At 34.6% G+C, this 26,078-nt stretch overlaps 1 protein-coding gene across 13 annotated transcripts in view; it reads left to right on the top strand.

Moving 5' to 3' along the window:
• Nucleotides 1-26,078, top strand: part of LOC125671252 (multiple PDZ domain protein-like) — a 124,449-nt gene that overhangs the window by 55,643 nt on the left and 42,728 nt on the right. For 2 of the 13 annotated variants that reach the window (XM_056163699.1, XM_056163703.1), the window contains 16 exons: nucleotides 3,259-3,338; nucleotides 6,732-6,905; nucleotides 7,571-7,960; nucleotides 8,374-8,622; nucleotides 8,962-9,660; nucleotides 10,193-10,309; nucleotides 11,510-11,596; nucleotides 12,133-12,156; nucleotides 12,925-13,168; nucleotides 14,564-14,765; nucleotides 16,148-16,246; nucleotides 18,299-18,528; nucleotides 19,149-19,276; nucleotides 19,920-20,030; nucleotides 20,956-21,033; nucleotides 21,622-21,712. In XM_056163699.1, coding sequence (XP_056019674.1) covers nucleotides 3,259-3,338; nucleotides 6,732-6,905; nucleotides 7,571-7,960; nucleotides 8,374-8,622; nucleotides 8,962-9,660; nucleotides 10,193-10,309; nucleotides 11,510-11,596; nucleotides 12,133-12,156; nucleotides 12,925-13,168; nucleotides 14,564-14,765; nucleotides 16,148-16,246; nucleotides 18,299-18,528; nucleotides 19,149-19,276; nucleotides 19,920-20,030; nucleotides 20,956-21,033; nucleotides 21,622-21,712 — 3,003 coding nt within the window. Of the gene's footprint in view, nucleotides 1-3,258; nucleotides 3,339-6,731; nucleotides 6,906-7,570; nucleotides 8,093-8,373; nucleotides 8,623-8,961; nucleotides 9,661-10,192; nucleotides 10,310-11,509; nucleotides 11,597-12,132; nucleotides 12,157-12,924; nucleotides 13,169-14,563; nucleotides 14,766-16,147; nucleotides 16,247-18,298; nucleotides 18,529-19,148; nucleotides 19,277-19,919; nucleotides 20,031-20,955; nucleotides 21,034-21,621; nucleotides 21,713-26,078 lie in introns of all 13 variants that reach the window. The other 11 variants (XM_056163696.1, XM_056163704.1, XM_056163702.1 and 8 more) reach the window with 9 other exon arrangements.

Below are 26,078 nucleotides of genomic sequence, written 5' to 3'. Positions count from 1 at the left end.
GAAAACATACAATTATGTGAATGGTCTAATCCGGTACCACAATGCTGGCATTCCATTACAATGGAGATTGAAGCGTGACTGGAGATAATGATGATAGCCAGAATAACTAGAGCAAATCACAGTCCATGTACAAGACATTACTGCTCAGAGAAATTCCCACCGAGATAATGTATCATAATAATGTTGAAATTTGGCTTTTTGTCTTAGGATGGGATAAAAGAGACATTCTGGGCAGTTATAGGCATAATTGATTGATTTGTTGCAGTATCTGTAACTAATTAATGAAAATAAGACCGAATAGAGAAGACATTTTGATACTGATAAAGCAGATTCACTTCTGTTTTAAATGTTTCCTCCAGGAGAATTATTCTTGAGATGTCTGCTGAATTGATGTCCAAGATTAAAAAATCTAAAAACTTTACTTTTCCCAGAGAAATTAATCTAGCATTGAAGTGGATTAACAATTGATTGCTGAAGAACAATAAGCCATGACTGGGTTTTGATCAATAAACTCGCAGATTGAGCCTAGAACTTAGATATGGCTCCTCTGTTTAGAGATGAGAGAGATTGCAAGTGTTTTGTGCTTTTTGTGATGAAAAATGTCATTGAAGCTTTTCGAGTTGACACGCAATTAGTATATTTGATGCAGATGAACATCCAACAACATAGCAAGGCTGCACTTCATTTCATCGCTATTGTTCAAAGCCATTACTTATTTACTATAAGATATAAAATTCCATTTGAAACGTTTTTGTGTTAAGTCAGCAGTAACCTAGAAATTATTGTCCTGAGCACATCTGTGGAATCTTTGTAGTTAACCTGAATCAGTTGTCTGTCGTCTGTCTGCATGTCTAGTCTATTACATTACTTTTTAAAGTTACAGTTTTCAACATCTCCAAAGTCCCAACATCATTATTTCTCCCCTTCCCAGAAGGGGGACATATTGTTTTAGTGTGAATTCTTCTTCATCCACTTCTTCCGCTTCTTTTTCCGATTCTTCTTCTTCTCATACAAAGTTTGTTCGAGCCTTAACCTTTTTGTCTTTTGACATAGGCCTTTGATATTTGGTATATGGGTATACCATGATAAGACATTGTGTTGTGTACCATTTTGGATGACCTTGACCTTTTCTAGAAAGGTCAAATAATAGAATTTTTAGGGCATTTTTTTTTTTATCCGGACCATAACTTTTTATGCCCCCCCCCCCCTTCAAAGAAGAGGGGCATATTGCTTTACACCTGTTGGTCAGTCGGTCAGTAGACCACATGTTGTCCAATCAATATCTTGAGAACCATTCACTTGATCATAATGATATTTCATGTGTTGGTTGGTTATGAGTAGAAGAGTACCCCTATTGATTTTGAGGTCAAGGGTCATTCCGCTGTGGACATAGGAAGAAACTGTTCGCTCAATAACTTGAAAACATACATCAAACTTGGTACATTGTAAGGAGTAGATGACCCCATTGATTTTGAGGTCACATTGTCAAAGGTCAAGGGTCTTACTGGACATTGGAAGGTACTGTCCACTTGATATCTTAAGAACTGTTTGCTTGACAGACATCAAATCTGGTACACTGGTACATCCTAAGGAGTAAATGACCCCTATTGATTTTAAGGTCACATGGTCAAAGGTCAAGGTCTTGACATAGGAAGATACTGTCCACTCAATATATTGAGAACAGTTTGCTTGACTGACATCAGACTTAGTACTCTGGTACATCATAAGGAGTAGATGACACCTATTAATTTTGGGTTCACATTGTCAGAGGTCAAGGTTCAAACCACTCTTGACATAGGAAGATATCAGTATTTTGAATTGATTTGGCACTACTATCAATTGAATGATATATGTGTATAACCCTTTTCATTTTTGCACCATGGGTTGGGTTGGGGGGCATACATGTTTCTGAAACATTTCTTGTTTGTCTTTTGACATAGGCCTTTGATATTTGGTGTATTGTACACCATGATGTTTAGTGTGTTGGTACACCATCATAAGACAGTGTGTTGCATGTCAATTTTGATGACTTTTGACCTTGACCTTTTATATAAAAGTCAAATAATAGAATCTTTTGGGTCTTTTTTTGTCTGGACCATAACATTTTTGTTTTTGACATAGGCCTTTGATATTTGGTATGTGGTTAAACCATGATAAGACAGTGTATTGCCTGTCACTTTTGATGACCTTTTCCACTTTAAAGATGATCCCCAAAAATGTTTTTAAAACTGTGGAAAATGGAAGGGGAGACATCAGTTTTAGTGTGTTATAACAATTCTTCCTAGTTTTCAACTAAACTTGGCACATGGATCTTCAGCATAGGATATTTCAGTACATATATGTTCAAATAAAAGGGCCACTTCCTCCTCCAAGGGGAGCTAATAAAGAGAAATGAAAATAGGGTTTGGTCACAAATTACTTCTTCAGAAGAAGATTTTGAAAATTCCAAAACATACATACAAACAGTGTTCAACACTAGACCATTGGCTGGAGACTGACTAATAATCGGGGGATTGATAAATGTAAAACATAGTCTGTTGTACCAGTAAAATATCATGTTAGGTGTATGTAAAAACAAGACCTTCATCCATAAAAGACCATGTTAAAAAAGTAAGAATTAAAATAAGTAAATAGAAATTACTTCCAATTTCATCACAGAATATTTGAGATTTGTCATTTCATGTACAGTTGTCTCATTAATGACCTGTGGCATAGCGCAAGTTCTCACTTTGGGATTCATGTGACAAAGAGGAGTTTTGTAGCTAATTGGTCTTATGTTGATTTTATTCTAGATACACAGGCTGGCAATTTTTTTAGTCAAGAAAAGGTTTATTAATTTCACATCATTACTATGTTTCACAACCTCAAAAAAAAAGTTATCTGAAAAGCTGACCTGCATTACAAAAATACTAAATTATGATAACAATCAAATTTCTCAATTTAGAAATAAATTCGTTTCTCTGTTTATATGTTCATTCTTAGTGTACTTGTACTACAATGTTTTTCCCTTTATTTAAAGATGTGTACATAATGATGTGTAAACTAGGTTATTCAGCTTGGACTGTGATAGATAGAGAGAAAAAATTACCATGTGCATTGCATCACAATGTGAACCAATAAAGAAGCTCTAAAATTTGTTTTTAAAAAAAAATCAGTTCTTGTCAGCAGCCAAGAAATGGAGTAATGTTTTTGTCCTCTGCCAATAAATCAATTTCTGACATGAGAACAACACCAATCATGTCCTATCTCTGTTTCCAGCGGGTGATCTGTCTCCAGATGTTGAAGAAGCCATCAAAGCTTGCTGGGAACCAATCGTTGGCAGCGAATTTGAAGTTGTGGTAAGTACCTTGTGACCAAGCAGTTGACCGTAACTATGGTAACACATGTACAATTTTAGTCAGCCAGGTTTAAAACTCATCATAACTTATTCACAGTAGTACTTCGGCACACTTTGTCTTATTTAGTTGTACAATAGATACTTAAAGGACAGTGTGTCTAGAGAAGCTTGGTACCAGGGTGATGAAATCATATCTTTTAAACCTCAGAGGTCTGGTATCATGTTGCTGAGGGATACATGTATATTGCTGGGTTCTCTGTGATTGTTGCACGATGACAGTCCTATATTGCTGTGTTCTATGTATGATTGTTGCACGATGACAGTCCTATATTGCTGTGTTCTATGTATGATTGTTGCACGATGACAGTTCTATATTGCTGTGTTCTATGTATGATTGTTGCACGATGACAGTCCTATATTGCTGTGTTCTATGTATGATTGTTGCACGATGACAGTTCTATATTGCTGTGTTCTATGTATGATTGTTGCACGATGACAGTTCTATATTGCTGTGTTCTATGTATGATTGTTGCACGATGACAGTCCTATGTTTCTGTGTTCTATGTATGATTGTTGCACGATGACAGTCCTATATTGCTGGGTTCTCTGTGATTGTTGCACGATGACAGTTCTATATTGCTGTGTTCTATTTATGATTGTTGCACGATGACAGTCCTATATTGCTGTGTTCTATGTATGATTGTTGCACGATGACAGTCCTATATTGCTGTGTTCTATGTATGATTGTTGCACGATGACAGTTCTATATTGCTATGTTCTATGTATGATTGTTGCACGATGACAGTCCTATGTTTCTGTGTTCTATGTATGATTGTTGCACGATGACAGTCCTATATTGCTGTGTTCTATGAATCGTTGCACGATGACAGTCCTATATTGCTGTGTTCTATGTATGATTGTTGCACGATGACAGTTCTATATTGCTGTGTTCTATGTATGATTGTTGCACGATGACAGTCCTATATTGCTGTGTTCTATGTATGATTGTTGCACGATGACAGTCCTATATTGCTGTGTTCTATGTATGATTGTTGCACGATGACAGTTCTATATTGCTGGGTTCTCTGTGATTGTTGCACGATGACAGTTCTATATTGCTGTGTTCTATGTATGATTGTTGCACGATGACAGTCCTATATTGCTGTGTTCTATGTATGATTGTTGCACGATGACAGTCCTATATTGCTGTGTTCTATGTATGATTGTTGCACGATGACAGTTCTATATTGCTGTGTTCTATGTGTGATTGTTGCACGATGACAGCCCTATGAAAATCCCATGTATACCAGTGTATGTACTTATTTTTGTGGGATAAAGTTTTCATGGTTCAAGAAGAAATCATGGTAATGGGGTTTTTATATGCCCATTAAAGACCGGACGTATTATGGTGTGACGCTGTTCGTCTGTCCATCCGTCCGTCTGTCCAAACCTTGTGGACAGGATACAGACCAAACTACAAGTTCCAGGATTTTACAACTTGGTACATTTGATCACCATAATGAGAGGAAGATGCCTATTCCTTGTCAAGATCAAAGGTCAAGGTTGTAGTATCACTTATTAGTTAAACCTTGTAGGCACGATACAAACCGAACCATAAGCTCCAGGATATTGCAACTTGAAGCATTTGATCACCATAATTAGAGAAAGATGCCTATTGTTTTTCAAGGTCAAAGATCAAGTTCGCAGTACCACTTACTTGGAAAACCTTATAGGCAGGATATAGATCAGACCATAAATTTCAGGATATTGCAACTTGTACATTGATCACCAAGTTGAGTGGAAGATGCCTATTGTTTTTTAGTAGGAAAATCTTGTAGGCAGTATACAGACTGAACTGTTAGGGCTAGGACTGTAAAACTAGGTATACATACACCTTATGCCAAGTGGAGAATGCCTGTTGTTTTTCAAGGTTGTAGTAGTAGGATACAAACTGTTGGGGCAGGGACCATCAAACTTGGTACTCATACACCTTATGCCAAGTGGAAATATTACATAGAGAGTACATGATTTGTCTGTTTTTACGATGCAAAGATAGTGTGTTACACACTGATGATTGCTGATACTACCTGAATCCAAATTCTACAAATCATGGTGTTAGAAAAATACCCTATATTAGCTTTTCACAGGTATATTATATACCATTGGTGGTACTCTTGTTATTTTAGGATTGAAGAATTATTATTCACTCTCTTCAGTTTGTGGAGGGTATCTTGAGACAAAGTGGATTTGCAGTATCTATAGAATATAGTAACACTATAGGGAATTCTTCTATGTTTACAGTATTTACAGAATATAACACTGTAGGGATTTCTATGTTTACAGTATATACATAATATAACACTATGTTTACAGTATCTACAGAATGTAACACTATGTTTTTAGTATTTACAGAATGTAACACTATGTTTTTAGTATTTACAGAATATAACACTATAGAAATTCTTCTATGTTTACAGTATTTACAGAATATAACACTGTCGTGACTTCTATGTTTACAGTATCTACATAATATAACACTATGTTTACAGTATCTACAGAATGTAACACTATGTTTTTAGTATTTACAGAATATAACACTAGGAACTTCGATGTTTACAGTATTTACATAATATAACACTATGTTTACAGTATCTACAGAATGTTACACTTTAAGGAATTCTTCTATGTTTACAGTCTTTATAGAGTGTAACACTATAGGAATTCTTCTATGTTCACAGTATTTATAGTGTAACACTATAGGAATTCTTCTATGTTTACAGTCTTTATAGAGTGTAACACTATAGGAATTCTTCTATGTTTACAGTCTTTATAGAGTGTAACACTATAGGAATTCTTCTATGTTTACAGTATTTATAGAGTGTAACACTATAGGAATTCTTCTATGTTTACAGAATGTAACACTATGTTTACAGTATTTTTAGGGTGTAACACTATAGGAATTCTTCTATGTTTACAGAATGTAACACTATGTTTACAGTATTTACAGAATGTAACACTATGTTTACAGTATTTACAGAATGTAACACTATGTTTACAGTATTTATAGAGTGTAACACTATAGGAATTCTTCTATGTTTACAGAATGTAACACTATGTTTACAGTATTTACTGAATGTAACACTATGTTTACAGTATTTACAGAATGTAACACCATGTTTACAGTATTTATAGAGTGTAACACTATAGGAATTCTTCTATGTTTACAGTATTTATAGAGTGTAACACTATAGGAATTCTTCTATGTTTACAGAATGTAACACTATATTTACAGTATTTACAGAATGTAACACTATGTTTACAGTATTTACTGAATGTAACATTGTAGGGAATCCATTAATGTGTTGCGTATTGATAACATTTCCATATTCATTAGGTGGCCCAGCTGTCTAAGTTTCGTGAAGGAGGAGGATTGGGGATCAGTTTGGAGGGGACGGTTGATGTGGAGAAGGGGGTGGAGGTCCGCCCCCACCACTACATCCGCTTTATCCTCAGTGATGGTCCGGTGGGCATTAATGGCCGTCTTAAGAGTGGTGATGAACTGCTAGAGGTTTGTTTTGCATGTGAAGATATGCATCAGTAGTTCTTAAGTGTTGGGAGTCTCGGGGAATATTTTCTTATTTATACAGAGTATAGTTCTTCCAGCATTTGTTACATGGTTTCATGTCATTTTAAGCAGTGAACAGATTTCATCCTTGTTGTCGGGTATATCAATGAGTCTAACATACATGTACATTTATATGCTGCAGACAAAGTATTTCTCTAAATGGTACAAATTTATGAGAAATTCACGGTCACAGGAATTCTGCATAATTTGTACCAGCATACTTTTTAAGTTCATTATTTTTCATTTATGAAATACTACACGTAGTGTAGAATGATCAGACATAATGAGTTCTGTTGTCACATAATGATGAGTCAAAATATACTGTCAAGCAATCATGCTGCAAAAATTGCTAGAAAATTGGATGAATTCTCTTACAAATTCAGGTCAAACAATAGTACTTTTATGAGAATGCACATTTTACCTGCATACTTACATATACCACTTTTGTTTTCTAAAATTAAAATTACCAAATTTTAGGCCTGTGTACTCTATTGAAATAAGTACATCTGGAGTAGTGTAGCATTTACCATGACATGCATTACACTGATGTGATAACGGAGATTTGGTTTACAGTAAGTTACGGGAGTAATTTCGTTACCTCTTTAAAGGTGAATGGTAGAAGACTCCTGGGCCTGAATCACAAGGAAGTGGTGGGAATTCTTAAAGAGCTCCCTCAACATGTTCGTCTTGTATGTGCTCGCCATAAAGAGACGGAAAATTATACTGACCAAGATAAATTAGAAAACAATTATCCTTCATATCTCCAATCAAATTACTCGGGAGTGAACGAGGTGTCTCCAATAACAGAGAGACTTGTGAAAGCAAAGTCCGAAAACACTCTAGCTTCAACAGATGACAGCGCCCTCCAGCAGCTAATGAAGAACAAGTCACGATCCTTGGAGGAACTTACCAACTTCAAAATGTGGAGCATTGAGCCGGTTGTGATAGAACTGTGCAAAGGAGACAAGGGCCTGGGGTTCAGTATACTGGACTACAAGGTACCAGTTCAAAATTCAGAGTCATTTTTACAGGTGCCAGTACAAAATTATGTGTCATTTTCACAGGTACCAGTAGAAAATTCAAAGCCTTTTTCACAGGCGCCAGTAGAAAATTCAAAGCCATTTTCACAGGTACCAGTAGAAAATTCAAAGCCTTTTTCACTTGCCATTTAGTAGGTATAATACATATACAGAAGTTGTGCAGACAAACAGATGGGTAAGACAGATTCAGAACTGAACTAGGAACTAATATTGATTGTAAACAAGGAAACAATCTTTTTCTCTTACTGTTGCTTGTTGAATTTAGATAAGATTTATGTATAAGAAAGGAAAGATAACTCATCTTTCAGAGAAAATAGTGGCTTGTTTTACATGAGGATATGTATTGTAACTACATGTATATTATACTGCAGGACCCAGAAAACCTTAGCAAAACTGTGATAGTAATCAAGAGTTTGGTCCCAGGGGGTGTGGCACAAGTGGATGGTCGTCTTCTTCCCGGGGATCGACTTATTTTTGTCAATGATGAAATGCTAGAGAATGCTAGCCTCGATGAGGCAGTGGATGCCTTAAAAGGAGCGCCCAAGGGAATCGTACGAATCGGCGTCAAAAAAGCTTTGCCCCTGGGGGGTAATGATGCTCTCCAGCAGGCCGAACTACAGGTAACTTGCATTCAGTGTGTTGATAATGAATGTTGAGTTTAAAAGAATGTGTGTCTGTTTGTATGTGTATGCAGGACAAGCTAGTACATTGATATTTTCATTAATATTTTAATGCTGTTTGAACTGTTTTCAAAGAGTTGGTCACTTGTATTTGATCATTTACATTTGTTTATACAAACTATTCTATTTTCCATAGTTTAAGTTTTTAAGATTATCAAACTAACAAAAATAGTACAAATTTCTAACATTTGTAGTGTCAATGCAAGTGATCTTTTTCTTTTTTTTTTTGGATGATGAGCTTTAGATTGAATAACAAAGTAATCTCCCTTGCCTTGACAGCATTCCACCCTTCCCTTCACCAGTGGGGGTTACCCAGAGTCCAGCTTCCTTCCTTCCCATCCCTCCCATCCTCAATACGCCACATCTCCTGACCACGTACAACGAAAGTTCACAGAACTATACTCCTCCAGCGAGAATGTGGCACACAGACAAAACGACAGCTTTTATGAAAGTGATGAGGAGATCTCTTCTCCCAGAAAACATAAGCCAATCACTTCCCCTCGCAGGAGTCTTGACCGGCGTAAGAGGGAGTCCACAGGGTCTAATGTTTCATATGAGAATGCACAAGTGTTGCTGGACATCAAAAACAGCAACATTCAGAAGGAAACGGTGCAGAAAAAATTCCCTGTTCCACAGCCTAGATCTACATCTGCTTTGCATGACTATGTTAACAACATGTCCCCTGAAAATCTGCTTAGTCTCACTCAGGAAAAATTACCAGCAGACAGTAAATCTCCCTTTGAAAGCCCCAGGTCGGAATCTCCAGCTGATTACGAGAATACGACATTTGCTCTGCCTACATATGAAGAGGCAACTTCAGGGGATCTGCAACCTGACTTTTTTAACATGAGTGACCTTGACCTCCCAGCTGAAGCACCACCTGTGCCTCCAAGATCAGAGTCACAGGAAGAGCTATTTATAGAAACTGAGCAAATCCTTAACCACACCCCTCCTGATCAACTGTCTGATTTTGAAGAGGTACCTGTTTTCCATTGTTTGAACCATACGCATGCTTAAAATTTTGTTCATCGAATCCTGCATGTTTTTCAGCAATGTGTGGCTTTTAGTTCAATGATGTTCATCATTTAAAAATTTACATGGCATACTATACTCTTTAAGCTTCATGAAAATGGAATTGATTTTGTTAATGATTTTCTTTTATTTTGGCCATTTTTTTTTCAGCTAATAAATTTCAATTTTTATGTAAACATCTTTTACACGGACTAATGTTAAATTTTGCACACATAAATCGTACGTCCATTTTCTCATTTTCGCTGCTGTTCAGCTGTGTATGTTTTGTTATTGTTGTGTACTGTATTAGAATGAGGAACCCTGATTCAAATTCAGTTTTGTGGCAGTGTAGTTGTACCTGTAACTTTAACAGGACCGGTCTTACCATGTGCATGAAATCAAACAAGTTTTGTCATGGTTATGATGCTCCTTGGCATAATTAACCTTTGTCGATTGTCTTGTGATGTTCTAATCCTTGTATGTGGTTAATTTCTGACAGTCACCCAGGAGTGAAAAGGGAGGGTCAACCCCTAAAAGGACCCCTCCCCCAATTCCTCCTAAGCCTAAAGTAGTGTCGCCAAAAGTACAACAGATTGTTGTCAAGCCGGCCAATAAGGTAACCCTTGACTAACAAACATGATTATCTCCCCTTGTCTAACAGTAGGTGAATAAGCACCTGGCCAGCACAAAAACTAACAATGTTCTTTACTTTCATGAAAAATTCTGCTTCATACCTCATGGAATAATTAATTAATTTGGGGGATGTAGTAACTTGTTTCAAACAAAGATTTGTGTGAAATGAAAATCATGGAGAAGAAAAAATCCAGGGGATATTAGAATTATTGATAGATGTCTCTTGTAGTATTACCAGAAATTGATAGCAGAATTTTCCAAAATGAATGCGGGTGTGGTATTTATATATTTTGGTTTGTGAACACCAAATTTATTGACACTATTTTACACATTATAGTTGTTTTTTGCAATAGCACTGTCATTGAAAACAAGAGATGATATGTAAACAAGACTGCAGTTAGCATATTATGTCGTTTGCACTTAAACCGATTGGATTTCATGATTGTAGATGGCTCTAACTTTTCAAGAATATTGATTTGTAAGAGATTATAATTTTTTCCCCAGTCTCTTTTAAAAAAGACATTCTTTCCTGCTGAATGAATTTGAACTAGCCTGCATTAATTTATTGATCAAAGACCCTTGAAAATGTGTAATCTACACTTACAAAGGAGTGAAATTTTTAAAATTAATGTATACTTAAGATTGCATGCATATGAATAATGCATGCCATGTTCTATGTATATTAGTATGATATTACATACCTGCATGTCGAGAACTAATGCTAACACAGTTACACCATACATGTAAGTAATCAATGGTAGCAGTTAACGATATAGATATTGGACTGTTTTCTATCCTTTGATGTCGATGTTTCTTTGTAGCTTTGTTTATGTTTACATGTCATTAAGGGCATTGTTGTGTGTTTTATATTTTGTTATTTCAGCATCTCTTTATTTCACCTTTACAGCTGTTAACTGTTCAATATGTAAATCTATGATATGTATAAATCAAAAATTCAGATTCAACATTGTATCAGGAATTTTGTAAATGTGCAAAAGTTGTTAAGGAGATCAAATTTATAATGTATAATAAAAGCAGGCATGCTTTATCAAAGAAACCAATAATTACAGTTTCTCCTCCAGTATGATTTAAGGATTAATTTTTCCTGCATTATTCTTTGTACATATATAGGCTCTGATACTGTGGGGTTTTTTTTTTATCTATGATTTGATGTACTCTGTAGGACACACCCCCTCCCCCGCTACCTGTTTCCTCACCCCCCGCCCTGGAGGAAAAAATCCAGCACAGAGAAGAGGAGCTTAGTATCAAGGTCAGTCCTGTTTGATACATTTGATGAATTACAACTAAACAAATTTACAGAAACATAAAGAAATGCTCTGCAGAAAAGGGTTATACTGTATACAGGGTAATTTTCGCCCTGTGTTATTTTCGACTCTCTACATCTGCTGGCGGTTTCCCCCCCGTTTTAAATTCTCCCAGGCATAGGTGTGTTAAAAAAGAGTTATGAGAGAAAACAGTTTCGCCCATTCTTAAATTTGCCCAGTGACAGCTAGGGTGAAAGAGGCGAAAATAAAACGGGGGCAAACATTTCCCTGTATACAATATGCATATGCAAATTCTTATTACGTAATCATAATTCAGATAATGCTTTTCTTAATTTCCATATCTTGGTGTTCAAAACAATCACCAGGTTTCTGATCTATATATACTGTATATTGCGAAAATATTAAATGATATGTTAAAACTAAATGGAAAGACTAATTGTCTCTGAAGAGCTACTCACTGAGATACTGAGAGTGTAAGCTTGTCAGAGACCTAGAATAATTCTGCTTCAATAATGCCTAGATAATAAATCCAAAACGAGTACGGGTAAGTTTGCTAAAATTTCAAACCTGTATGTGAAATACTTGCATGTGATAATTTATTATGGCTTATATTACTTTTATCTTAACGCTTATAGCCAAAGTACTGAAAAGTTGCACTCCTACTGGAGATACAAATACAAAAGAAAAAGATGTACTAAAATCATTACCATGATATGTATTACTTATTGATAAGGTATTTTCACTGTTCATGTATTTTTGGTAATTTTTTACTGATATGAAAATGTGTAGTAGCACAAACAATTACTCATATTATTAAATGGTGTATTCATTTTCCACATATATGAAAAGTTGAATTAATCATTGATACACAATACTAGCAGTACCCGTCCCTTGTGTATTTCATAATAACGTATAGAAGATCTGGCATGTAATGGGGCATTTATCCATTAGATCTCTGTGTACATCTTCCTTGTTTCAGAATTGCATGCTGCAGATTTGCTGTCTATAAATAAATCTGTTTTACTGTGTGATATTGTGAATTCTGCCAGAATATATGGAGTATTTATTCAGTGTAGATAATTTACACACTAGCAAAAGATGAGCATTTTATTAATAAATGGTTATGGTAACATAACACTATATGGGATAAGTGTCACATGAAAAGAATGGAAAAAGAATGCAATTGGACAGAATTGTGTAGCAAATGAATTAGATGAATTAAATTTTACAAATGATTTTAAGTTAGGCAAAAATGGGATGTATTTATCAAAAGATGAAATAAAGAAATGTGTTTTTGTTCTTTCCATATTAGACCAGGCACCTGAAGACAGAGAGTGTTGACAGTCAGCAGTCATCCTCATCAGAACAACCAATCACAAGTGACCTTACAAACTCTCACTCACCATCCATTGTAAATTCAGCCAATCACATCATGTCTCCCTCTTTGTCACCGTTGTCCTCACCACGTCTATCTCGAACGCTGTCAGGGGGAGCAGAATTGCTTCCTGTGTCACTGGAAAAGGTCATCAAAATAAAAAAATCCAGAGACCCATTAGGTTTGTGCATTGTTTCTCAAATGTTATTCATGTGTAGCAGTCAGACAGGTTCGATTGCCAGTGGCCAGCTAGCTCAGTAGAGCACCTGACTAGAGATTCAGGGGGCTCGGGTTCGAATTTCGGTTTGGTCTGTTGCATTTTCTCCCTACCTGTTACACATGGAATTAGTAAAGACAGCAAAAGAGAAAAAAGCAGTATTGCTAAACGGTTCAGGCCACACTGGTCAATTACAGGTAAAAGTGTAGTTAATCACATCACACACCCAATAAACTAGACAGTGATTCCTTCCAGTTTAGTTAATCACATCACACACCCAATAAACTAGACAGTGATTCCTTCCTGTGTAGTTAATTACATCACACACCCAATAAACTAGACAGTGATTCCTTCCTGTGTAGTTAATCACATGACACACCCAATAAACTAGACAGTGATTCCTTCCTGTGTAGTTAATGATAAGGCACACCCAATAAACTAGACAGTGATTCCTTCCTGTGTAGTTAATCACACACCCAATAAACTAGACAGTGATTCCTTCCAGTGTAGTTAATCACATGACACACCCAATAAACTAGACAGTGATTCCTTAGATTAAGTTTGAAATAAAAATGAAAACATAAGTTTACATATCAAAAATGCTGCCAAGTAGAAATTGAGATACAGATAGCATTCCATGATCATTTCTATAGTCTCCACCCACTGATATCATGACAAGTTGGTCTTGAAAAAATGAACATACTGCATTGCTGTTTTATGAAATAAAACAAACCAGTATATTTGAATTTATTAAATGTAAACTCAGCATCATTGTCCAACTACAAATGCTGTTGATAACATGTTTTTAGGAAATGTACACACAGTGTGGGCTTAAGATCGGTGTTCATCATCAGGAATATTTGTGGCCTTTCTTCCAAATGCAGCCAATCCTCCAAAATTTAAGCTAAAAACAAGCACTGCAGCTTTAATAAAATGAACGATCAATCACCCCAAAAATACAGTATTTCTATGCCCCCGGAATCAAATATCAATGGGTATATGGTTTCTTGCATGTCTTTCCATCTGTGTCATGAAACTTCATCTTTGCTAATTGGTTTTAGCAGTCAGCCACAAGTGAGAGGGCTCCGAAATCCACTAATTTTTGTGATTAGGCCCATTCAATGCTGACTAAATGATATTGTGACATTTGCTTGACTTACTTATCAAAAACTTGAGCATTGCTAAAAACTTTTGAGCTATAAATGCTTTGATGTTAGTTTAACAAAACCTTTCCAATACAGCATGAAAAAGGAACTGGTCACCGTTTTAGGAGGTGTTCAATTTTCACTCAGACATCTTGTTTCATGAAAGTTTTAGGAGTTGATAGAAGTTGTTATAAGTTATATATGTATACTACAGGTTTGACGGTAGAGGCTGTAGAAAAAGGTGCTAATGGCTGTACAGTGAAGGCTCTTAATCCTTCTGGTGCGGTCGGTAAGGATGGAAGGATACAGTTGGGTGATTATGTTGTGGCTGTCAACAATGAGAGCATGAGGAGGATCACAAATGCTCAGGCACGGGCCATCATCAGACGAGCCTCACTACAGGGACTGGATATGAGGTACTGTGTAATTGATTGATGGTTTGTATGGATCAGGAACATGTTAAATGTTACATTTGTTCACACCATGACCCCGTAATGGAGATGTGATGTTTTATGTAGGGTAGAGGCTCAGGGTAACAATATATCCCATGGGCCTCTTGTTTGTAAGATTATCAAGAGGACCAAAGAAAGCATTTTTAAAAATGTATGTCTTTAATAAAACAGTAATTTCATGGTGTAATACTGTAAATTCCTTATTTTACGCGAGTACTTAATGTGGCGAAATGATTCGTATAGGTCACAGGCACTTATATCGCTTGGGGCCTAATTACTATATATAAGAGTATATAGTAATTAGGCCCCAAGCGATATAAGTGCTTGTGGTATAGGTGAAATCGCGGGAACATAAATTCACATGTCATCCGTTAATCAAGAGTTGGCAACAGAAAATTAAAAGCGAGTAATTTTAATTCGTGAGTGATGCCTCTTGCGAAATAACACCATAATAAATTTTTTGCGTATGTTTAGGAATCAATAGTATTTATGTATTGACTTTATTACTGAGTTACGATTTTAGAATGAAGTTATCCTGTTGCAACAACACTGCAAGAGAGTAACATGCCCATATGTACATGTCAAGAAAAATGTTTAGGACACCATATTAAGAGTACCGTGTAGATATTGGTCGCTGATTTGCTGTGATGACAGATCAGAATCTGAGGGGACAGAGAAAGATTCCCCATCAATGGCTGATTTAGATGATATTAGTTCAAGGTCAAACTCAACCATTGAATGAAGCAATGTTTTTTTAGATAGAGGAAGATCCCAGAGAAATGGCTGGACTTGTGATAGGTCAAAGTTACAGACAGTGCTTTTAAAAATGTAATAAAGTGGACACCAAATAAAGAGGGCTTTTCTACTTTTTAGTCTCACACTTACTAAAGAAATAGCAGATGTGAAAAGAAGGGTCTCTATCGACATCGGAATCAAAAGGTCATAGGTTGAGGTCACAAGACATTGATTGAATGTGAATGATTTTTTGACACTATATAAAGAATACCAGTGTAATTTGTTTCTATTAATTACTATAGAGATGACAGGATGGGAGAATTTAGGTCAGCATCACAGACTGTTAATGAACACTACAAATGATGAGATGTCGTGTATGCACTAGAAAGAACACCTTTTTTTCAATCTTTCTTATTATTTATTGTTTAAAACAAGGTGAGGTGTGTGAGTGAAAATGTCTATTTTGATGGTTAAGGACATAATACGCAAAACTTAATGGTTGAGAATGTGTGAAATGGTGTTGTACTGGGACGGAATAGACACTTGTTTGGTCATGATTTCTGTGTTATTGAAATTGGTTTTCAATGTGAGCTTACTGATTTTTATTTTAGCGTGAGTTACATTTCCAAAGAAGATGCTGCTGCATATCAAGAAACTGCTGCCAATCAGCCCCCTACACCCCCTCACCCCTCCATGATGCCCTCACCAAAGTAAGTCCTGCTGCTGATTTAGAGCTCTTAGGTTTCATTGCTTGTAAAGTTTTCCTGAGGACGTACAGGGATATGTTACATGAAGGACAGACATTGTGATTTCTATTATGAATTGATTGTTTATCTTTGGTGCACTCAAGGATATTTCCTAAGTATTATCGGTAAGATTTGGAAAATGCTGGGTGGTTTTTTTTTAATTCCATTATCTCTGTGTATATACATGTATCCACACCACTATATTTTTTCATCCTCTGCACGGTTTTGGTAAATAGATAATATAACATAGATTTTGATTTTATGTATTATATTTTCCCAAATTTTCAGATCAGACTGCCTTGAAAATTAATCAATGTGAAATATTTGTGTTGTATTCAATTATGCTGAAAACTGGTATATTGATGATTTCAGTAACTTTCAAATATATAGGTATATGTACATGTACTTCTGTTTGGTTTTTTTTTTTCATTCTATGTAACCAACCCTTATCTATACCTCACCCCCACCACCACCTTCAAAGAAAAGAAAAGATCATGAAAATTACTCTGTACAAATATCAAAGGCAGAAGCTGCTTTCTTTCATTGATTTTTTTTTCTCTGAAGTATAGAATTAATTCATTATGTACTTGTACCTAATAGGAGAGAAAACAATTTATGAATTTAACATTTTTAAACTGTAAACATGTACAAAAACTGGAAACCAAAACCCTGGGGTTAAAGTAAGCAGAACATTTGAAATACCATATACAGTAAAACTCGAATATAGCGAACACGGATATAGCGAATTTACGGCTATAGCGAAGCGAAATTGATTTCCCCAGCAAATTCTTTGTATATTCTATACAAAAATCTGCGTCTATAACGAACACGGATATAGCGAATTTACGGATATAACGAAGTAAATTCCTATTCCCCTTGAATTAAAAATGAACGTAAAAATCACCTTTATAACGAATTTATTTTTTTCATTTTAAACTCTGTGATTTTTAACAATCGTTTTCCTTTGACATAAAGGATCCACATTTATTACAAAATTTCTGTTTGTATTTTTTCAAAAAAGGTTGTTAACGCAAAACAATACTTACACATACGTTTAGGAAATATATTGTCGGTATTGTTTACTATTCTCGGTAATTAAATTTGAAGTTTGGTTGCATTTATTTTATCGTACACTCCTTTATTTGTGTAAAGCAACAAGTAAATGACAATTGCAATAGACTGTACATGTATATATTCCGCAAAATTTTGTTGACATTTCTATCTCGATATGTTCTTGCATGACTTAATAATCCATCAAGATAAATTATCATATATAAATCAATGTGTATATTTCTTGTATAAAAATATTTTTTCTCGAAAATATATAGGCTTCATTTCTATTAAAGACAATACAAACGCAAGTACATCGATTGCTGCTTTCTTATAGAACTGACATACATGTAGAACAAATCAGTTTTATAACGAATTCGTTATATTTGAATTATGAATTCGCTATAAACGTATAGCGAATTACGCTTATAGCGAATTTTTATAGAGGGTCCACAGAAATTCGCTATATCAGAGTTTTACTGTAAGCAGAATTTATAGCGCGGATTTAATCTTAGCTTTATTAGTGAGAGTGATGAGATCACTAAAATTGATTATCACTAACAATTTATTCCATATTGGACGTAATAGTTATCTTTCCTGGAATTATAAAGTCACGAAAATTAGCTTTCGCTAAATATGTACACTCATTTTTATGGGAAAATCACTAAATTTGTGTCTCGCTAAAATTCCACTTATATGGTAAGGGGATGTAATGATATTGAAGTAGTACTCCGAGTACAGGCATTAGCGTACATGTGTGTCACTTGAGTAGTGTATCATTAGCGGGGGTCATCTGAACAATTGTCATGAAATTTCTTACCTTTGGCTACATATGTATTGTTTGAAAAAAGTTATTATCAATCTCAAAACACAGATGATATGGTGCTGATGCTTCTCTTCAACTTACTTGAATACACATTTAGTTATAAATACACTTTTTGAAATAGACGTTCGTAACTTTTACAGCTCCAACTTGTCCCCTCTGGTGTCACCCAGAGAAACAAAAGAATCTTCCCCTGAGAGGTCCCCCATGGAGATTTCCCCAGCGGTACAGAAGGCGCCAGAGACCGTATCCCCCAGGGTCAAGTCCCTGACTGCTGATGGCTCCCCTGCCACTGGAAATCAGACATGGGGTCCGCCACGGACGGTCGAGCTGGAGAGGGAACCAAACAAGAGTCTTGGAATCAGCATTGTTGGTAGGTTTTCGCTGTGTACTTCTTATTTGATATTTCTGAAGAGAAAATGTCCCATTGTCATTGTTGTTGATATTTGGCATGGGATTGTGGTTGACTTTACTGGGTCAGTTTCTACCCAACTCTGCACAAAGTATTCTTGGATGAATGGGATTCAAGGTTTACAAATGAAAGGTTATGCCCATTTCTGAGCAAAAATGATTAAAAAGTATTGAAAATAAGACAGGTTGCTTAATGATCATCTTCACTAGAATCATTTGGGAAAAGCCTACACTTGCCTTAAATATTCAGTATATAGCTTTAATATTTTTCAAACCATAACCCCAAACTTTGATTCAGCTTTCCAAAGGAAGATAATTGGGAAATAGGGTGGGGTGTTTAAAAAGTCTTTTCAAGAACCACTTGTCAAGAAAAATCACATCTTGCATAATTGTAGCTTTCTTATGTTATGGAGATGTACATTTTATATAACCTGTATATCTATATGGTATTTTGTGTTCCACATTTTATATCATTAAAGCAGCATGTCATTATATTGATTGGTGACACAGATATCAGATTCTGTTTTCCTGTTCCTACAAAGATCCAGATAGAGCATTTACATTTGATGATATGACTTTTAGGAGGTAGAGTGGACATGTTTAATGTTCAGACAGAGCAGATGATCTCTGGAATCTTTATCAAGCATGTCTTAGAGGACAGTCCAGCGGGCCGTAACGGAACTCTGAAGACCGGGGACCGAATTTTGGAGGTCAGTCGCACATTGTTAGTCAAGTACATTTAGTAGACAAAAACCATGTAATTCACTTTGTTGAACTTGCCATTGTTATCAGAAGGTCATATGCAATGTTATCAACAACAAATTTTAATTAGAAATAATGTGTTGACATTGATAAAACATAAAGCAGAGACTAAGCTGAATTCAGTCCACCGTTTTTAAATCTTGAAAGTCTATTTAATATCATTGTCAATCAAGAAACCTTTCTTTATATTCACAATGTCTTAAAAATCATCTTTATACTTTTTACAAACAAACACAAAAAATACCGAGAAACACAGTAACAAACACACAGACAAACCAATCCAAAATCATCTCCTCCTAGGCAAAGGTGTAATTGTTTTATTTTTACATGCAAATATATAGCATATAAGAATGGTGAAAAGAAAAAAATTTGATACTCAATGGAACAGATGAAACTTAATATTTACTTAAAACATGCCTCTCTCTTTTTCTCTCTTTCTCACTATCTCTCTCCATGCACATAATGATAATTATATATGACTTGTTGTATTTATTATGTGTACAAAAACCAATAAAAAAAAAATTGTTTTTAGTGCAAGTTTTTGACGGCAGAAAATTACAATATTTGATGGTACTTTTGTGTTTAATGAAGGTGGATGGGAAGGACTTGCGGAATGCTGCTCATGATCAGGCTGTGGATATCATTCGTCACGCCAAGTCTCCTGTCCGATTTGTAGTGCAGAGTTTGTGTGATCCAGCCTGTGTAAGCCCACTGATTCATATAGTAAAATACGGTTACAATAAACGCGCTTATAACGAATTCATGCTTTTAGTAAAACACAGTTACAATAAACGCGCTTATAACGAATTCATGCTTTTAGTAAAACACAGTTACAATAAACGCGCTTATAACGAATTCATGCTAGCAGATAAACACAATTACAGCAAACACACTTACAATGAATTCATGCTTACAGTAACACATGGTTACAATGAACGTGCTTAAAACGAATTCATGCTTATAATGAATACGTGCTTACAGTAAGACACAGTTACAATGAACGAATTCATGCTTGCAGTAAAACACAATTATAGTAATCAGTTCAATACATTTAAAATGAATTCATCCTTCCAGTAAAGCACGGTTACAATGAACGCGCTTATAATGAATTCATGCTTATAATGAATACATGCTTACAGTAAAACATGGTTACAATGAACGTGCTTATAACGAATTCATGCTTATAACGAATTCATACTTCCAGTAAAACACAGTTACAATAAACATACTTATATCAAATTCATGCTTATAATGAATTCAGCTTACAGTAAAACATGGTTACAATGAATGTGCTTATAACAAATTCATGGGTAAAACAAATTCATGCTTATAACGAATACATGCTTACAGTAAAACATGGTTACTATAAACATACGTATATCAAATTCATGCTTACAGTAAAACACAATTACAACGAATATGCTTATAAAGAATTCATGCATATAGTAAACACAATTACAGCAAACGCGCTTATAGTGAATTCATGCTTACAGTAAAACATGTTTACAATAAATGCGCTTATAACGAATTCATGCTTATAATGAAATCGTGCTTATAATGAATGCATGCTTAAAGCAAACTGATTTTCATTCCCTGTAGTTTTCATTTCTTTTGAAAATGATTTCAGCCCAGAGATTTAGAGCATGATACCAAATCTGTCCATTCTTATGACGAAGCCTCTATTGCAGCCGGCCAAACATATCAGGTACGACATACTGACCAAGATATTTAAGGATAGACTTAATTAGTTATGGGCAATTGGACCAAAAACCATTATCGATTATCGGTGATAATCGGACACATGTAATCGATTAATAACCGATTATAATCGGAATTGTCATTTAAGTTGTTTTTGTCTCAAAATAGATAACAGAATCATTAAACATGTGGAAACAACATATGAATTGTTCTTTCCTTTTGTTCACAGGTAAATAAATCAGAATTTCCATATACCAAGTAATGGAATTTATTCTTAATCACAATGTCTGAAAGTTATCAGAATCAGACTCCTTTATCTGACTGTTGAATGTCGTTGTTATTACCGTTAATTCTCCCGTCATTTTGTTTTCTTGGTTTTTGATCGGGATTGACATACAGAAAAGAAAATCTGAACAAAATTGAAAAGATTTCCGGAATTATTTTTTTTCTTTTGGTCAACGACGTCGGCGACTTTTATTTTGTAATTGATTAGTAGCATCATAGAGCTCTAGAGGACCGACAATCGTTTCATCACTAGACTTAATTTGATGTGACTCTGAAGCATTTGCTTTATTAAGGGATTGTTCTGTTCCAGACTGTAGACATACCAGTGCTGGAGTCTGTGGCGAACTTGACCAAAGACGCTGACGATAGTGAAGATGAAGATGAATTTGGTTACACTAGAAGTAAGTCAACCTCTGCTAATCAGAGCAAATCATTTTCCTTCCTAAAAGATACTATTATACCATCAGTAATTCTTGCTCCAAAAGCAACAGGCTACAACCAAAACAAGATGCATCTGTTATGGGAGGTTATCTTTGGCCGGTCAACAAAAACAGTTTGGTGTTGGTCAGCTAATACTTAGTTCAGTGTTGGTCAGCTAAGACTGAGTGTAGTGTTGGTCCGCAAAGATTGAGTTTGGTACTGGTTTGGTTTTGAATGTTTACATGTGAGGCAAAAGAATGCTGTAACAGTATAATCTAATTGAGTGAGATTTCTGTAGAAGTTATTGCCCTTTTAGCACATTTTGCATATACTCGAGTTACAAATGTGTCAGATTAAGAACTGAAATATAATTGTTTGAAACATAGACTACTGACAGATATCATCTCGTAACAAATCAATTTGGAGTTTACCCAGTTTAATCCTTTGGGAATGTGTTGCTTTATCATGGAAATCATAAAATGAGGAAATGCCAACCTTTTCAACCCGCAGTTAGTCACTTTTGTACTTAGTCTGAATGGTTGCTCTGTAACACGGAATGATAAAGGTTAGATAACCATTCCAAAATTCTTAGTTTAGGAAACATAATAAAAGTAAAATCCTTTGAGTTAAATCCATTCAGATTCTTACCTTTAAAAAATTTATTGGTTTTTGACAGATGAAGAAAATTCACAAAAAATAGAAGTGCCCAAATTTCCATTCATATGAATTTTGAGTAATTATAAGTGCATGAAATGAGTGTCTACCAAAAATGAAAGTGGCAACAAACAAAAAAGACCCCCAAAAATGTAATACCTACTCAAAACAGTATCTGAAGCAACACATGAAAATATTTATTTTTATCGTCAATATCGGTAAAATCCTTAATAGAAAATCCATTTGAAAGAGTTAGAAAACAGGATATCTTCAGTGTTTGGAATTAAACTTACAATGGCATATATTTATCTATAGACTTTAAAAATTAAAAACCAAAGGGTATTAAACTTACAACGGCATATATTTATCTATAGACTTTAAAAATTAAAAACCAAAGGGTATTAAACTTACAAATACATATATTCATGTATAGACTTTAAAATTTAAAAAATCAAATGGTATTAAACTTACAAATACATATATTCATATATAGACTTTAAAATTTAAAAACCGAAATGGTATTAAACTTACAACGACATATATTTATCTATAGACTTTAAAAATTAAAAACCAAAGGGTATTAAACAACGACATATATTTATCTATAGACTTTAAAAATTAAAAACCAAAGGGTATTAAACTTACATCGACATATATTTATCTATAGACTTTAAAAATTAAAAACCAAAGGGTATAAAACTTACAACGACATATATTTATCTATAGACTTTAAAAATTAAAAACCAAAGGGTATTAAACTTACAAATACATATATTCATGTATAGACTTTAAAATTTAAAAACCGAAATGGTATTAAACTTACAACGACATATATTTATCTATAGACTTTAAAAATTAAAAACCAAAGGGTATTAAACTTACAACGACATATATTTATCTATAGACTTTAAAAATTAAAAACCAAAGAGTATAAAACTTACAACGACATATATTTATCTATAGACTTTAAAAATTAAAAACCAAAGGGTATTAAACTTACAAATACATATATTCATGTATAGACTTTAAAATTTAAAAAATCAAATGGTATTAAACTTACAAATACATATATTCATGTATAGACTTTAAAAATTAAAAAACCAAATGGTCCATAAAAATGAAATTTACTGCTTATTTTAAAAAAATAAACTTATCATATCAGTTGAAAACTAAGTGAAATTCAATCTAAGTCAGTATCGAAAAATGCTGAAATTGTGAGCGTTCAAGATAAATCCTCCCCCCTCCTCCTCCAGCCTTATAGAACAGTGAATGTCCTGCTTCATAGACACACTGTCGAGGACACACTGTCAAGAGATGTCAATGACTATTGCTTCATAGACACACTGTCAAGAGATGTCAATGACTATTGCTTCTGCATTCTTAATTAAGTCCTTTGGTGCTGAAGAAACTCAGTGTGTCAATGTAATTTAGCACCCATCAGGATATAATTCATGAGTCAAAGCATGCAAATCCATGTTGCATGACAACAAACGAATGAAATGGTTCACATCATGTTATAGGGACTTGTATATGTCTATCAGAGAGTATAGATCAATTCGATATCAGTGAATTTCTGCATTGATTGAACACATTAAATCATATCACACACATAGGCAGTGTGTGTTCATCATATCACAAACATAGGCACTGTGTGTTCATCATATCACACACATAGGCAGTGTGTGTTCATTGTATCACAAACATAGGCAGTGTGTGTTCATCATATCACAAACATAGACACTGTTATTGTTCATCATATCACAAACATAGACACTGGTATTGTTCATCATATCACACACATAGGCAGTGTGTGTTCATCATATCACAAACATAGGCAGAGTGTGTTATTTGTTTCAAGGCATATACTCTTTCTTCCAGTCGATGTCAACTGTCTGTCTTGACAAAGTTGGTGTCTGTGCTACAAGTTGAAATATGCATTGGTTATAACCTTAAATCCTCTATGGATTCTGAGGTCAAATGGTCAAAGTCATTGTGATATTGAAAATGATTGGTTAGGGTGTTTATCCCTTTAGAATGTTCTAGTCTATAAAAGTTTAATGAGAATTTTAAAATCCATTAGCCTGTAAATGGCATTACAGATTTTATAATAATTGATTTTGTACATGCCATGACAGTAGGCAAATTTAAACCATTTGTTATATAATTTTCAACTTATCAATCCAAAATGGTGTAAAGAAAACATAGCCATAGAACTGTGTTATACTTCACCTTGTCAATTTTTTTAAACAAAGAATCATGTCATTACTTTATTATAAAAAAACAACTTTTTGTTGATATTCATTTTCATTTCAAAGGTCACTGAGCTTTCTAACTGTGCAATTCTTGTCCATGAAGTAGTTAGAGAATTTTATCAAAGCTTTCTAGGCAGTCTTTAGCTCACCTAAGCTGAAGGCTTGAATTTTATCCAAACTTCCTAGGCAGTCTTTAGCTCACCTGAGCCAGAGGCCTGAATTTTATCACACTTCCTAGGCAGTCTTTAGCTCACCTGAGCTGAAGGCTTGAGTTTTATCACACTTCCTAGGCAGTCTTAAGCTCACCTGAGCCAGAGGCTTAAGTGAGCTTTTCTGATCAAAATTTGTCCAGTGTCTGTTGTTGGCATTATCATCAATGTTACCTTTTCACATTTTTATCTTCTTCTCCAGAACCACTAAGCCAATTTCAATCAAACTTGGCACAAATCATTCTTGGATGACGAGGTTTCAAGTTTAATAATGATATTTTAATAATGATATATATTTATATAGCGCCCAAAATGACTATAAATAACCACCCTAAAGCGCTGCACACAATAAAAATGATACAGCATGTTATAAAAGTAGTAAAAGGAAATTATAATAGCATTAAGACAGATAATATCAAAACAATGCTAGAAAAACATCAATAATGTGTGAAGTAAAATTACTAAAATCTAAAACATGATATGCATGAAAAAAATTCCACACCGTACAATCAAATGATATAAAATACAATAGTTGAAATAAATATACAATTATACAATTGAAAAAGTCATGTTAAAATGATGGTAAAGAAACCATAAGTTTGTTCAAATGAAGGGCCATGCCTCCTTCAATGGGGAGATAATCAAGAAAAGGCAAATTAGGGTCGGGCCATTTAGGAATCTTCTTCTTATAAAGAACCATTGGGCCAGAAAAGTTTTTATTTACATGAAAACTTCCTGACAGAGTAGATTCAAGTTTGTTCAATTCGTGGTCCCTATGGTAGGGTATAGGGGATCAAAGTTTTAATGGGTATTTGTAGGACTGGGATGATTCAGGGTTAGCTCGATTCGGTTTGGTTTCAATTCAGAACAGCACGGTTCGGTTATTTTGGATTCGGTTCATGTTGGGTCCAATTTATCTAATGACAGCACAAAAATTAACAATTTTAATGAGTAGCATATTTGATTTGATTTTATTCAAGTTATATAACTATGTCGTCATTTGTAAACATCATATCTATTTATAATGGCTTTTCATAACTTTGATAGAAAAAAGAAAACATTGACAGTCTATTAAAATTTGTTATATTAATGTGCTGTATAAGTTTTGGATTATTAAACAAATCTATAGTGAATCTAAACTGTATATGATATTGTTTTCATTGATATGTAAAAATTCAACAATTCTATCAATTGAGAGTCTTTGAAAATTTCTCCTTTATTGATTTACTTCT

The sequence above is a fragment of the Ostrea edulis genome, chromosome 4 (assembly GCF_947568905.1).
Source record: "Ostrea edulis chromosome 4, xbOstEdul1.1, whole genome shotgun sequence".
Classification (NCBI taxonomy): domain Eukaryota; kingdom Metazoa; phylum Mollusca; class Bivalvia; order Ostreida; family Ostreidae; genus Ostrea; species Ostrea edulis.
This window is presented reverse-complemented; position numbering and strand designations above follow the sequence as displayed.